The sequence below is a fragment of the Manacus vitellinus genome, unplaced genomic scaffold (assembly GCF_001715985.3).
Source record: "Manacus vitellinus isolate BGI_N305 unplaced genomic scaffold, ASM171598v3 scaffold_5_pilon, whole genome shotgun sequence".
Taxonomy (NCBI): domain Eukaryota; kingdom Metazoa; phylum Chordata; class Aves; order Passeriformes; family Pipridae; genus Manacus; species Manacus vitellinus.
The window spans coordinates 10,229,007-10,245,288 of record NW_021940682.1 but is presented as its reverse complement, the minus strand read 5'-3'; the positions used below and the strand labels follow the sequence as shown (position 1 = coordinate 10,245,288).

General features: G+C 35.4%; 1 protein-coding gene across 1 annotated transcript in view; it reads right to left on the bottom strand.

The window, feature by feature from the left end:
- Positions 1-15,460, bottom strand: part of KDM7A (lysine demethylase 7A) — a gene marked incomplete at its 5' end in the record, with an annotated part of 36,204 nt that extends 20,744 nt beyond the window's left edge. The window contains 8 exons of the mRNA XM_018080079.1: positions 1,525-1,631; positions 2,361-2,448; positions 5,569-5,731; positions 6,592-6,778; positions 7,035-7,176; positions 8,262-8,422; positions 9,266-9,383; positions 15,343-15,460. Of these exons, the coding sequence (XP_017935568.1) occupies positions 1,525-1,631; positions 2,361-2,448; positions 5,569-5,731; positions 6,592-6,778; positions 7,035-7,176; positions 8,262-8,422; positions 9,266-9,383; positions 15,343-15,460 (1,084 nt within the window). The remainder of the gene's footprint in view (positions 1-1,524; positions 1,632-2,360; positions 2,449-5,568; positions 5,732-6,591; positions 6,779-7,034; positions 7,177-8,261; positions 8,423-9,265; positions 9,384-15,342) is intronic.
- Between the last annotated feature and the right edge of the window lie 822 nt (positions 15,461-16,282).

Sequence of the window (16,282 nt, the reverse complement as noted above, 5' to 3'; positions counted from 1 at the left end):
AAGTTTCATACTCCTTCCCTAAGTCACAAGAGGCTCCTAGCCTATGAACTCAAGGAGTTGTGGGATAAAAAGGGGAGGGGGAAGAGTGGGGCCAACAGACACAGCTTATAGTTAGCTAGGTGATATAGAAACATACATATTCCACTGCTTTTCCAGCAGGAATACAGTTCCTGTGTCTTCTGATGAGTTTGTAAGCACTAAATATGCAGGACTGAGGCCAATCAAAGCAAGCTTTTAAGACAAAAATACTTTCTTTTTGGAAGGAAAAATTTTCTGCAAGTTTGTTCCATTTGGTGAGATTTCTGAGTTGCTTTAGGTTCACCAGAAACTTTAAACGCTCATTTTGGAAACAAGGGTTGTTCAGTGTCTTCATTTGCTGAAAGGAGAATAATTTTCAATAACTTGTAACTGTTAGAACATTAGAAAAAGGTTACATTAGACTCTGATCTCTTTCAAAGCAGAAGCTGAATTCAGCAGCCTCCTCTGAAGGTTGATTTCTGTCCTTTGAAATACATCATATTATTAAAATTAAATAGAGCAGGCAGAGGGCAAGATATTTGAGGAAAAGAAGGTGAAGTCAGACAGACACTCTATCAAGCTCAATTATACATGGGTACAAATATAGCAATTAAAGAATAGATGAGGAAGTGTGGAAAAGAACAGCAAACTCCTAGGAACTGATGCATCTTTCCCACAAAAGCCCTCACAGATACTTTTATCTTCACAACCAAGAGCAGAGGACAACAGGCAGTGACTGAAAAGGTCAAAGAAAACTGTAGAAGTGCAAGAAAATTTCTCTGTTCAGCTGCGAAGCCACCAAGAAGAAATCCACAGATACAAGTTGGTGGGATCATTTCACAGAATCACTTGCTCAAAGGAAAGGCTATCAAAGGGTACTCCAAGATCTTAAATGATATGAAGGAAGCCTGAGAGAAAAACTGGCGCCATGGAAATAAGTTTCCTATCTTCCTTTAAAAAGCCTTGTGAGATAATGGCACACTAATCCTATTTGGCTGGTAGTACAATTGCAATGTACAAGCATCTCAGATTCTCTGCCTTTATAATCTAGAATATTTTCATTGACTGGATACAGCATAAGCATTAGATGAAAAACACTAATAAAATAGTTCAAAAGTTCCAGCAGCAGGCTATGAGGTGTGAGTTACACGCACCATCAAATGCACTAACATTTCTGTCCAGTGCAAGTCACCCATTATTACCTTTAATCACCTCTTGGTTATTACTAGCTTTAATCATCAAAGTAGTTTTTAGAAAGATCATTTATGAAAACCAAGAACTGCTGGATCTAGAACTGTCACACTGCAGCACTCACTAAAATCTCGTAAAAAAATGATGTGACTTTCCAAAAAAAGGCAAAAAAGAAGTAATTCAAGTCTAGTTTTGCAGCTTAAAAAGTCTCCTCTGTTCACAGAACAGCAGTGCAATTTTCTTCATTATCCATGAAAAGAAAAAGAATTATGAAAGTAGATACAAGTGCATCTCTTAAAACAAAACAAGAATTACCTTTTAATGTTTCCAGTAAGTTTTTGGCCACAAACCAACAGATGGCTTCAAAGAAAGGAAATTTGAAAAGATCCGGGGTTTTTAGCCTCTTCTCCATTTCATAACACCTGAATAAATGCAAATATTAGAAAACATGAATGTTTTAATTATCAAATTCGTTATTCAACTATGTAATCATTCAAATTGACACAATGTCCAAAATAAAATAAAATAAAATAACCATGGTCATGATAAATAAAAGAAGTCAAGTACCACATAGTTAAACCCCAACAAGACCACAGACAAGATTGAACTCTGGTCTCATTCAGGCTCTGACCTTATCAAGTTTGACTGCGGCACTTCTAAGAATAAAGTTGGACTTCAAAAAACTAGGATACAAACCCAATGTGTGATCTTTTAACAGATGGAATTTTATCAGGATTCCACTGTAATAAATAAAAACAATATGTTTAGAAGACAGCTCTACATCTTGGACAAAAACTAAATACAGCTGCCCTTAGAGCAATGCTGACTTGAGGACGCTCATTTCAACTCAGTGTCGCACACCTGGGCTTGCTTAGTTTTGTTTTACTCACTTATACTAATCTCCAAAGTAGAGTTTTTTTCTTCCTTTTTTTTTTCTTTTATTCACTCAAATTCTTGCATAACCTTCATTTTGCTTTTGAAACTTTGCAGAAGTCAAATAAGAGAATGTGCTTGATACATTCTAACTGAAAATGCCACTATTGTCTGAGAGCCTGTACCAATTTGATCCTGGTTAAGCACATGAAGAAAAATCTCTATGAAAAGAATATCCTACTGACTGAGGAAAAAGTATAGGAAGAACTGAGACTAACCTGAGTTGCATGCCAATGTTGAGGTTGTGCAAAAAGTTTCCTCCAAAAGCCATACAATCCTGAGATGTGAGCACAGCGTGAATCCAGCCTGAAATGACAGATCGTGAAACTTAATACATACATATGAATTATTCTAAGACTGTTTTTAAATACATATATAAGTAAAAACACTGTTCCTGAAAGAAAAAAGCAAACAAATTTGTACTCTGTGCTAGGAACAAGTAATCTAAATTTTAACAATATGTAAACTACAGTGTTTCAAAAATCTAGTGAACTGTAATTTTCTGAAGGAGTTAAGCTTAAGAAATTTATTACTGGGAGGGGAAAGTATGTAAAGCCAACTTTTCAAGTAAAAACGGCCTCCAAAATTCAAGTAAAAATTCAAGTAAAAGTTTTCATTCCAATCCACAAAGATAAGCAAGTCCGGAGAGAAAAAATATACTGAACAAAAGATAAAGTCATAAAAAATAAAACAGAAATTATATGTCTTTCAATATTTACATGTTGCTTACAGTAACCGGGTTGTTTGCACAATATAAAAAAGTCATTTAGCAATACTGAGGTTTCTCAAGTAGGAATTCAGAAGTGGTTCCATAAATTATTCTAAATACAGTCACTCTAAGTCAAGTGAAACTATGAACAGTTTAAAACCCAGTCTAGACACTCTATAAAAATTTGTCACATAATTGAAATACTGTCCTTGTGAACTGCACTATTCAACATGGTAAAGCATGGTCAACATGATGCTATCGATCTGGCTAATTACTACTGGATAATTTCAACTAAGTACACAGCAGAATGTATGACATGAGCTTCCTAATTAAAAATAGTTACCTTTCAAATTTACACTGTGCAGTTTTAATGTAAATAAACTACAAATAGGTTTTCTTCTTTCAAGATTTTCTTTCTGATTTTGCACTCATACGGATGATCTTTGACAAAAGACGAGTTGGCCAGACATTTGCAGATTAACTCATGGTTTCATCAAGGGTAGGCAAGACATACAAACATAGGAAGTTTACCAGCTTGAGGCAAGACCAGACCAAGTCACAAGCAACTACCCAGTACAAACTACCACTAAATCCATGCCCTAATTCAGTTAATAACAAACAGTTCTACTTGTTTTGGTACCACATATAAAAAGACTTGAAACTTAACAGTTACGCTGACTAAGCAACACACCTACCCTGTAGCCGGGAAGGAAGTTAAGTTACTGTTGCATTTAACCCCAGGCAGCAGCAACTTAATTAGTACATGGTTTCATTTTCACTCATCATCATCATCACAGTAGACAGACACCTCTGACTCTCCAAGGGATATGTGCGCTTCAGTCCTTTAAACACACATCTCCCCAGACATTGACAAAATTGACAACAAAGCCTCCTCACTGTTGCATCAACACCAAGGATTTTTATGGCATACCTGTATCAGCTAAAGGTTTTAATTATTTTTTTTTTTTTTACACTTCCACTTGCTATTTTTATGCTGCAATTTTGGTCAAGGTCTATGTAACAAGGAAAGAAAATTCAGTGTAGACCACACAGAATATCTTGAATAATGTTTAAATAACTCTAAAGACCCTTCCAGTGCTATTCACCTACATGCAAGATTAATTTTAAATCAGGAGACTACTCTGAACATATTTCAGAGATTATAAAATAATTATGATATCCATTAGCATCAGGGCAAGCAGGAACAGTAAAAGTGGTTTTCGGTAGAGATCAGGGTGGGTTTTTTTTCAAAGTCTTTACTCAGTATGGGAAATTTACAGAATTTCCCATTTTCTTAAACACTTGTCTTGAAAACTAGTTTCATTTATTGGTTCTTACACTATACTCCTAAGTATATGAACAAGGATATGCGTATACACATACACACATGTGTTTACACATATTTACATTTACAAGTACCATTTTATGTGTATACACATGCAGATACCTGTACACATTAGAAATTACCATGTGATGATATTTTTCTTTACAGTCACACTGCAGTGAGAGCTCAGATTCAGTTGATTACTTTGGGAAGCAGTAACAATTTTCAAAGATCTGTGGGCCACAATAAAGTTCTTCATTCTGTAATTCTGAATTCTTTGTTCATAGATGTGAACTCACACTTAAACACAGAAAATTAATGCAATCTCTTGCCAAAAATATATGGTTTTAAAAGCTCTGGCTGTTCAGGAATGTTAAGTGCACAGAGAAGTCCTCACCACGGAGTATTTATTCTGCACAAGCTATGAACAAGAACAGTAAACATTGAACCTCATGGGCAGAGATGAGACATGGGAAAAATCAGTAGTCTAGGAAATCCATGAAAGAATAAGGTACTGACTATAATCTTCAAGGTTTATTCCAGAAGTAGAATCATAAACAATTTTCCTGTTCTCTGTATTTAAAGCTTTCTTTCCCCCCCCAAAAAAGGAAGATAGCACCCAATATAATTTTTAATAATTTAATAATAAAAAGTATTTATATGGATAGTTTGGATAAGTGAAAATAAAAAAAACTGGCACTCACTTTTATTGGCAAAATATGGTTTGATTTAGTAAAGACTTGCAAGTTTATGCTCTCTGGGAGTTTGAATGGGATGGGGTATTTTCTTTGATGGATTTTTCTGCGTGGGGCTTTTGGTTTGTTTTGTTAGCTTTGTTTTTTTTTTTAATAAAGAAGTTTAATTTGATTGGCATTTCTCACGACAAAAACCAAACCAAAAAGAACACCCAACTTGTATTTTTAATCCTATAGCCTACAGCATAAGAAGTTTATGTGATGTTTTTGTACTAATTATGCCTAGTAGGTCTTGCAATATTCAAATCTGTAAAAATAAAAGTGTATTATAAAATTAAGATAAGAATTCATTCTGGATACCTACCGAATAGTGAAAAATCTGAGCTCTATTAATTGGAACTATTTCTCTGATAATCAAATTAAACTTTAATTTGTTGTCTTCTAATTGGGTAACACTCTTTCATTCCCTGGTAATTGTTATGACTGTCAGGCAAAGTTAAAAGCTAATTACTTGTTTTGAAAATCTAAATCGCTAAATTTCTTTTATTATTCTTTCTTATCCAAAATTTTAGGGGATACCAAATGTTGACAACACATTTATTTTATTATATTCTTAATTCCTGTTGATTAAACATGCTAAGTAATAAGAGTAAATAATAAGAGTAATAATAAGAGTAATAATAAGAGTAAAATCTTACCTGTTGGAACAAATAAAGTGTGTCCTTGCTTCACAACACATTTGTAACACTTGTCAACCTTGTCCCCAAAATATACTTCACTCTGGGTAACAGATGAACTCCAAGACTCATAAAGAGCCAAATTTTCATCAGTGGGCTTGATCAAATAGAATATCTTCTCACCCTGTTAAGACAAAAATATCAAATAAATAAATTAATGTCCTCTTAGAGGTATACTACAACCTCTGAGTCACTCCTAATGAAGTAACAGATTGATCTAAATGATAAGTATTCCATCTTCCCACTATGGCATGTTTGGGCTTCCCAGTGTCAGTGTTTCACAACTGTAATCCACCAAAAGTTTAGATATAGTACACTAACCAGTTAACATCTTGTGATTTAAAGGAAGCAAACAAGCCAACCAAAACTTTTCATTGGAGTGTAAAAAATTCCAGCTTTTATAAAGAATTTATGGATATGCACATACATACAAATGAAAAAACATGCCTCTTCTATGATATATACACAGCAAAGTTTGTGAGAACAATAAAAAGTTGAGTATGTCAACACTTTTCATTCCATTATTTATTCCTACTAAAACCTCACTACATCACCTACCAGTCTACTAAAGTGATCAGTCAACCAACTACAGTCTAGAAGTCACCAGTGGCATGCTACAATAAAAACATAAAAATGCAACACCAAAGATCAGTAATTCACTTTCAAGCTCTTCCCACAGCTTTTCAAGTACAACATTTCACACAGGTGATAATGCCATAGCAGAAGGCTGCATGCTGAATAAATTTTGTTTTGCGTAGTCATAATCACCCAGAAGGTGGCTGGGCACAGGAACAGGCTCCCCAGGAAGTGGTCACAGTACCAAGCCTGACAGAGTTCAAGAAGCATTTGGATGATACTCTCAGGCACATGGTGTGACTCCTGGGGATGGTCCTGTGCAGAGCTAAGGGCTGGACTCGATGATCATTATGGGTCCCTTCCAACTCAGCATATTCTGTGATTCTGTACACCAAGAAGCATTCATACCCAGAGAACATGGTACCAAACTGATGTTCCTCCGAAATCAATATGAAAATCAGTGTAGCTGTCCTGGACACCCATCAAGCAGTATTTCTGAACAAAAGGCTTAGGGAAGACAGAATCATCCGGCCAATAATTTTCCACCCACGAAAGCTTTCTGGCAATATCTGGTACTTCCACTAATTCAGACATCCTTTTAAAAAACAAACAAACAAAAAAGAACTGTAAATATAAACAGGAATAATCACATCTCTTTAAAGGCAGCTTCCTACAAAGATATTTATTAGTTCATAAGTAATATGTTTCATACCCACATTACATCACAGTAGCTGTCTACATAAAATACACATCCTCCTCTCTTTCCTACTACAGGCACTATATGCCTACACATATTGTTTAGCTTAGTGAAAACCACTTCCTATATTGAAGGAATTGAAGTCAATACTCACTTTGTGTCTGAGAATTCCAGGCTGATCACATTCAATACTTTGGGTCGGTCAGGATTTGTGAAGTATTTAATATAATTATGGAGCTTCATTTTGCTGTCTGCTTGTCTTGCTACATCTATGACATCTATCACTTTGTCACCACCTGTGAAAAACAGGATGACTCTCTTAAGGCTATGACAGATTAAAAAACTTCAGTTGTTTAACACAAATTTAACTTTTTTCCAGCCTTTATAAAAATATTTCTGCACAAATACTCCACTACTATCAGTATAGTACTTATTCAATTCTCTTATTTTTAATTTCAATAATAGAAAGCTAAACCTGTCACATTCCAACTTTTTCCCTAAACTGGACAACTGGGCAGGTCAAAATGTATGCATAAGGGTGAGATAATCAAGTTTCTATCTGAATAGACAGTAATTCAAAAGAAAAGATTCAGAAGTATCAGAATGATAATTAATCTTTAAAGCAGAATGCACATTACTGTTTAACATTGTAACTGTAACAACATTCCATATTCTGATGCCTTTGTAAAATATTGATGGGCAGAAAACCTACTTTCAGCACAACTCGTTACATTAGGAGATCACAAGAACGCAGACAAGGCCATACACAGACTTCTCAACTGTACCACGTGTTACAGGACATGCCCTGCTGCAATTGGCTCAGCCTCTATTTCTCTGTACTACACACTTACATGAGGCTGAAACAATTACAGACTGTTAAGAGATCTGATAAGAAAGAAATGGTTCTTAGGAAGCTCCAGCTCTCCTGCTAAAGGAAGTCAAGGTAGGAAATTCTCCAGGAAGAAAGATTTAATTCAGACAGGCCAATTTACTAAGTCTAAAACATTAAGTTTAGACATAGTCTAACCAATGACTAAACTTATTAATCCTAAGAGTGATTAATTCAATTCCCATTTACTTTATTGGTTTACAACATGTAGCAGAAAAAGGTCCAGCATTCCACATGTAGCTTGCACTGAAATTAACATATTGGAAAGTTGAGAAAGCTATTGTCCTATCACATATCCAAACAGACACACACTAAAAAAAAAAGAAAAAAGAGAGAAAAAAAAAAACTCCAAACCACAGCTTTAATTGTATTCTCTGCTAGTCTTGAATTTACGATAAATATTTAGCACTCTGGAAGCTCTTATAAACATGCAAATATTTATTTTATTTACAGACAGGATCATTTTAATAAGTTCTCCAGAGTGACTCTTACCTACATAGCGTTCCACATCTAAAACGGAGAAAGTTGGTGGAGGAAGTCTGAGTCCCAGACCATCTAACTTAGGAACCATGATGGGAACATCAAACCCATGTTTCTCCAGGTATCTTTGTGTCAACTGGCTTCCATGCATTTTCAAAATTACTTCATCAGCACTGGTGGAAAGAAATTATGGAGCATTAGCAGAAAAGCATCCCCCAAGCACTACTGAAAAAGAAGCCTCAGTTTGGGGGAGGATGGATGGGAATGGCTACATTTGAATCCAAGAGCATTGTACCATCCATGGTACATTTATATTAAGCATTTAGCTAAAAGACAAAGAAAACAAACTCAACAAGCAAAGAAACTTTTACTGCACACATAACCTGGAAACTCAGTCACTCTATACGGTGGAAAGGATGGGGAAAAGGAATTCTCAGAGAAAGCATTAAAGTACATGTTGCTAACAACAACCACCACCAGCAGCTCCTCTGAAGAACTATAAACCATCATGGTTCAGTGAGATATCCAATCAGGACCAGGATGAAAGTATAACCACATTTCTCTACTTTCCCTTAAAGCATGTGAGAACGGATAGACTACCAGCCCATATGAATGTTCTGTGTTATTTGGAATGAAACTGAGAACTATTCATGAACTACAGGAATAGACAGACAATATTCTGACAGTTGAAGCACAGTAAAGAAAACCAAAAACCAATCAGTTATGTTATTGCCCCCACTTCCCCACAAAAACAACCCCCCAAAACTCACGCCCACCCTGCAGCAGTCCCAACAGACAACATAACCTAGAGCAAAACTGAACAGGGGAGGCTACTGCATGAAAAGGCAAATGTACTCATCTGAAACAGGGGTGGGGTGTGGGGAATTGTAAAGGTGAAGGAAGTTATCATTGACCTTCATTTTCTGAAGCAGAGAAATGTTAGCTGCCTCCCCTAAGACACACCCTGCCGACAACGTTTCTTTGCTTTTCCCACCAAACCGTGTAAGAGTCCGTACCTTGGGAAAGAGCGAGCCCGCAGCTGTTTAACGAAGGTCCGTGTTCCAGCCTGCACTGGCCTGGAACCATCATCTGGCTCCGTGTAGTCATGTCTGTGCCAGTTTCTCCTCTTCTTCACTACAAGTTTCAGAAGGGTTAAACTTTGAATTAGTTAAATCAGATGGCTCAGATTAGCAGTCATCCCATCAGTGAGACAGACATGCCTCAATCACATTACTATGATTAACAAATCTTACTGTTTTTATCAGGTGACACTCTACTCATTTTCAACAAATGAAATCTGCAGGACATCCAACAGTAATTCTCCCTACTTCTATAGCTCCTTCTACATGAAAACCTCAGTGCACATTATACACAATTCAAGACTCCACATCCAGTGCAACACAAATAAACAGTTGCAGCCTGAAAGTTGTCCAAATCTAAGAAAATCAGCAACAAAACTAGAAATTGAACTTTAATTTCCTAAATTCCTTGGACTTTTTTTAATATATGGAAGAATCACACCTCCTGAATATCCAGAGACCTCGTTTTACAAATTCACACAAAATTAACAAGACCTAATCCCACTATGCTATCATCCTCCGAGGAAGCCCATATCCAGTCTGATAATATTACTGCTATTCACTACCATATGCTATTTCTTTTATCCACTGCTTATGTCTCCCTAATGGTTTTGGGTGCAAACTGTTTTGGGAAAGAATGACTTTTGCAATACATATAACACAATCATTGCGCCCCAAACCATACAACTTCAGAGTGATTTGAAGCTTTAATGCAATGTTACAGCATATTAATAAGAAACAAAAGATAAATTAAAGTTCAATTACAATTTTGGGAATCTGAAACTGAGAGTTCAATAGCAACAAAACTGCATTTTTAACAGTTCCTTATACTTAAGGGGCCAATGAAATCAAAAAACTAGACATTCTCATAAAAACTGTTGCAGTGATCTCCCCATGACAAATGACAGATACCCAAATGAAAAAAAAGAAAAATAATATTTTCATAGAATGGTTTTGGTTGGAAGGGACCTTAAAGATCATCTAGTTCCAACCCTGCTGCCATGGGCAGGGACACCTTCTACTACACCAGGCTGCTCAAAGCCCCATTCAGCCTGGCCTCAAACACTTCCAAGATATGGCATCTACACCATCTCTGGGCAACCTGTTCCACCACCCTCACACTAAAGAATTTTATCTTTATATCTAATCTAAATCTACCCTCTTACAGTTTAAAGCCAGGGGTGACAATGGGTGACCTTGCTATTTCACTAAAGGCCTCTGTAAAAAGTTATCTTATTTCTTATAAGCCCCCTTTATATATTTAAAGGTTGTACTATAAAACATTGTAAGCTGTATGCAGTGACCCCATTTGAATTTTTCTACCTTGAGTGAAGCAGAGGACAAAGTGACCAATGATATCATAGTCAACTTAGTGCCTGTCTTCAAATTTTCATTATTTCACGACAAATCATTTCCTAATGGATATCTCATACATTCAACTTCACCAACCATTCATTTTGTATCTTCATTTATAAAGAACACAAGCTTACAGTTTTGAAAGGAAGTCCTTGGTTATATCACCCGTTTGTTAGCAAACTAATCTCTGGAGCATTTCCTCTCTCTGCAAATAAACCTGCATCTGTCATCCTCAAGCTTTCAACAAGCTGAGAACAAATCACCAAAAGGGTGCCTCAGCAAAACGGATCATCATCTCAGTCTTGGAAAGAAACTCCAGGAGTGCTGAACTTCCTACCTTTCTATTTACTTGCCAGCCTATCACTTACAACACTAAGAAACATAGTAAGGGTACAGACATTTTAAGGTTGCATTTCAGTTTTTCCTAAAAAAGCCAAACTCTGCTCCACAGCTAGATAGCTGCTAGTGGAGGACTGCCCCAAGATGATTTACTAACACCAGATTCATAACTTAACCACTAATATTAAGCAGAAATTTAGGTTACGCTGAGGAAACTCACTAGAGGGAAAAATTACTGTTATTTGTCAACACAGAACGTGTTTTACAGGTGTCTACCAAACAGCTTGTAATGTAAACATGACACCCAGACAAAGAACTGCATTAATAAAAAATTTAACTTTATGGAACAGCTCATTCTTAAGTTTACGTAAGTCGTGATGCTCCCAAAAATCTAAAAAAGTGCTAACAAGTACTGAAAACTGTAACAGGAAGCTACAGATGTAGGAGGGGAGAAAATAGTTTCTAAAAAGAAAAAAATTGGTGCTTCTCCAGAAAAAACAATTGGTTATATAGGAATAACAGGCATCATATCATCATTACACATAAGAGGTAATTATTCCTACTGATGATCTGTATCCTGCAGACATGACAACATGTACCCTTTAGAAGACATTTAAGAGAATAAACTGACATTTATAGCTCTTTGCTAAACTGAAAACCAGTGCTGCTTAATGAGCCAACTATCCAAACACTGTAAAACTTCATAAATAATGAAGCCAGGTTTATTAAGTTTTCAAAGCTATTTTCTCAGTCATAAATAATAATACAAGAAATTAGTAGCTAATACTAATTTGCAACAGAGTAGTTTCCCATAAATTCACTGCTGTTATAACAGGTCATTAAAATTGTAAGGCGATACAGCTGCTTAAGAGATTTTATAGCACAGAAAGACTTTCTAAAGTCTGTCTTTCCAACACCTAAAAATCAGGAACTAAGGTAATTCTTCTACTTGTATTTGGCAATATATATCATCCTTTCATAACTAAGAGAACACTGAAGAACGGAAAACAATAATGAAAACTTTCTCTGCCTACATATCTCTTAATTGCAGAGCTTTTCTAACCCCTTAAGACATTACAGTAACAGTTGCAAAAAAAAAAAATTTAACCAAATGGATCCTAATGCTCAAATTAAAACAAACAAACAAACAAATCCTACATAAGTTGAAATGGACATATAACACCTCCCCTCCCAATCACTCCAAACTAGTGGAAGGAACCAGTGTTCACCCTTGGTGTTCCTGAAAATCGAGGCAAAACTCGCTGCGACAACACTAAAAATACACACTAAAAATACACCAGACACTTGCAGGGAGGGTTAGAAAAAGAAAGGAGTGTGCTGCAAGTTTTCACAAAAAGTAAGCAGAAAGCTTACTTTTTTTTTTTTTGTAATTACATTCCTTATACCCTCAAAACAATGGGCCAACAACTGTATCTACTTAGGCAGACACTATTCCCTGCCTTCTCACACTGCTGGACTGTTTGCCTCAGAGACCACCACATGGTAGACTTCAAATGGGGACCATCAAGAGGTGAACAACCCCACAGTGAGGCTCCAAGTCTTGGAAGTGGTACTTCAGATGATTCCCAGTGACCAAAAAGACAAGAGAAATTTTTCCATGGGAAGACTGAAAAATTCTAAGGAGCATACAGTAAACCACAGAGTACACTGCTAAGGCCTGGGACATCATCTCATACTGTCAGCTCAGACCAAGCACAGACATTACTACCACAGACAAAAAAAATACAGGTTGGAGGGTATTTTCAGAATTTGAGAAATCAAAAAACAGATTAAGAAAGTATGTTCTGACAAACACAGTCCTGTTAATTCACCACATCTTGTGCTCTCTCTAAGCTCTGGACACTAGAGTCTGGTTGCAGATCTGACTCAAAGCATTCATGCAAATACAGCATTTTCAGACTTCAGGATCACTGAGAAAACTTAGAAAATAACAAAATATAATATGAAGACTCTAAACCAAATAATATTAAAAAACTCCTCCATAGTATAGTACTATTTTTTTTAATTGTTCTTTTTTAATTGTTTAGGATTTTAGGATTAATTATTTAGCATTTTACACACACAGCTTCTCAATAAAGGTCTTATAAAATGGTTGTTCTTTCAAATCAAGAAGAGGATTTATTTTTTGTTTGAAATGCATGAAGAAACTGATCAGTTAATTTGATCTTTCCATCTAACTATGCAGTAGCTTTCTTTTAATTATTGGAACTTTTACATAATTAATTTTGTAGGATACCGAAAGTAACTACCCATTTGTACTATAAAGTATGTGTTTCTTGTATATTTTAAGTAATTTTTTTTGCACTACCTTATTTGATTATATGTACTAATGTCTGTTGAAATCATAGATATATTTGCCCTCTTACAAAGCTGAATTTTTGTCTCTTTCAAAATTCTTAGACAAAGTGATTTTAGAATACAAAGCTGTAAATAAAAATGCTTTTTTTACTGATGTACATAATTTCATATGACTGAAGCACTCTGGAACATTGTTGCCACACTTAAAAGTCATGAGACTTTATCAGTCTCTCTAAACACTGAAGTAAGCAGAGCCCAAACCACAAACTATCACAGATTTGATTCTGACAGCTCAGAACAATTAATAAAATTCCTTGTGAAGACACATTTCATTATATCACCTCTGCTTGGGTTGGTAAGTGACATGTCTGAAGCTTCTATTAAATCTAGATGATCTACACACTTGAAGCAATATAACTTAATAAGGATAATTTTTACCACAGATTCTTGTCTTCCTGAAAAAACTTTCAAAATAAAAATCGTTCTTATCTCACTGTCAAATTCCGCATTACAAGAAAGGTTATTCACAGGCATCAGGGTGAAGCATACTAGTTCTCCCAAGTCATGGGCTGAAAACAAGTTTCAAATTTACTGATATGATCCCTCTTCTACTCCTCCTCCTAGTCCCTCTATTCCATAGGAAAAAAGAGACAGAAAGGTGGGGAAAGAAATGGCTATTGTTATAAGAGAAATAAGCAGATTTTTAACTGAATATTACCACTGGAGTACTAAAAACTACAAGCACATAAAACAGCATTTATCTTACCTTTTAGCAGACTGACCCTGAACCCATATATTACACAAGATACATATCATGCAACATATACTAATTACATCAAAAAATGACACTATCATTTTGTTCATATTCCACAAGACTACCACTGAGGGTGTAGCGGTTTTAAACTTATTTCTAAATGTAAAGTAAATTTAGCTTTGAAAAATATTCTAGATCTTAAGTCACTGTTGACTATAAATCATTATATGGCCTTCAAGGAGAAAAAAAAACCACCAAACTAAAACACAAACAAATCCACATTAGAAAACACAAATGACCACAACTGTTTGGAGGTTAAAGGCATACATTGCATATACATATTTTTCCGGTCTGAACATAGAAACTTAATTCATTGTTGGAAACATGAAATTAATTTTTAGATTTTTTTACAATTCCATTTCCGTTTGAGAACAGAAGTCATGGGGGAAAATCTATGAAGTTGAATAAAGCAGTATTCTTTCAGTAGTTACAGACAGACAAAAACTATTCCGTCTTCCCACTGCAGATCACTATAGCAAATTTGTCCACTGGAAGGAGAACCAGAGATGTCTCTTGTTGCTCTGTTTCACACTCTTCTAGCAACTCATTTTGACCTTGGTGGAAACTTGTTTACAAATCAGAGCTGTGTAACTTCCAAGGACATAAATGGGTGGGGGGGAGGGAACAAAAGCAAAAACAAACAAAAAACCCAAAAGAACCAACCAAACAAACACTGCTCACAGGATGTTCATATTCTCAGATTTCACTAGTGTGTTGTGGCAAATAGCCTATAATCAGCACGAAAGGTAGGACACCTAATTCCTACATTTTTTCAAAGTTGTCTTCCATGGTATTAGAATTTTGATAATTAAAATGTAGGAACCTTGAAGCCATCTTTTGTATTTTCCTTTTTTTTTTTTTTTTTTTAATTACGATTCCCTAATTTTCATTCTCTCACTCTCTGCCAAGTCCAGATTGTTTTCTTCTAGCTCTGTGCACTTTGATTTCTCTAATCTATAGCGGTGGCTTATATTTTATTCTATTTGCATCTCCACATCAGGGAACCTTTCAGGATGGTTTGTTTATTTTGTGGGTTTTTAATCAGCTCAGAGTTAGTCATGTAGAACCAGTACCTTCTAAATAATCAAACTCATCTTGAATATTCTTCTGAACGGTCTTTTTCAATTGTACATGGAGAGAAAACAGTCTGAACATGTAAAATGAAATCTGAATAAGCCATACTTACTTAGAGAAGGTCCATGGAGAATTGCACAGTTGGGACAATGGTATAGATCAATGTCAACAGCATGGTGCTCCTCTACCCCAACGCAGCTGGAATAATATTTTTTAAATGTTAATGAGAATACATATAAGGTTTATTTTTCAAGTTAAAAATAATTAAATCTTAGGGTTTTATCAAAACATGCTTACTCCACAAAATTATAATGAGATACCAAATTATCTCAACTACTGGGTTGCCACATAAATTTCGAGTAATAATTTCTTTACCACTGAACAGAGAATGCCATTAAAAAAAAAATCATAAAAAGGAAACAAGAATCAAATTTCTATAAAAGTGAGCAAATCCACAATATATACACACCATTACCTCTCAGCTCCCCAGATACCTTTGATCCTAATTACAGGAAACAGTTTATGCAATTTTCGTTATAGACAGTGAGTTTAAAAAAAATCTGAAGTTCATGTGCTGTCAATTTGTAGAAGATATAATGCAATTTTTTCTTTTTTTTTTTCTGCAGAAAGCACATAACTGACTCCTACACCCAAGACAAATTAATGAAGAATACTTTGGTGTTCTTCCTGAAATCGTTACACTAGTACTAGCTTCCTAAGTTACACAAGTGACCACACAAATAACTTTGTAGAAGTGTTTTTGGTTTAAAATAGCAACAAGTATTTTAAAGAGCACTTGACAGATGTAGTGTTTTCCCAGCGCACATTTTTCCCCGATAAAAGTTAAAGTGGGATTAAGATTGAAATCTTTATAATACTCCTGACAAAGTATCTACACCGCTGATATCTAAATAACAGAATTTTAAAGACAAAATTAAGTACATTTTCTTAGAAGCTGAAACACTAGAGGTTAATTGAAGAAAACATGCTTTTGCACAAAGTTCTCAAGAAAAAAAATGCAATCCCTGCTTGCTGGTCAAATCTGAATCCTG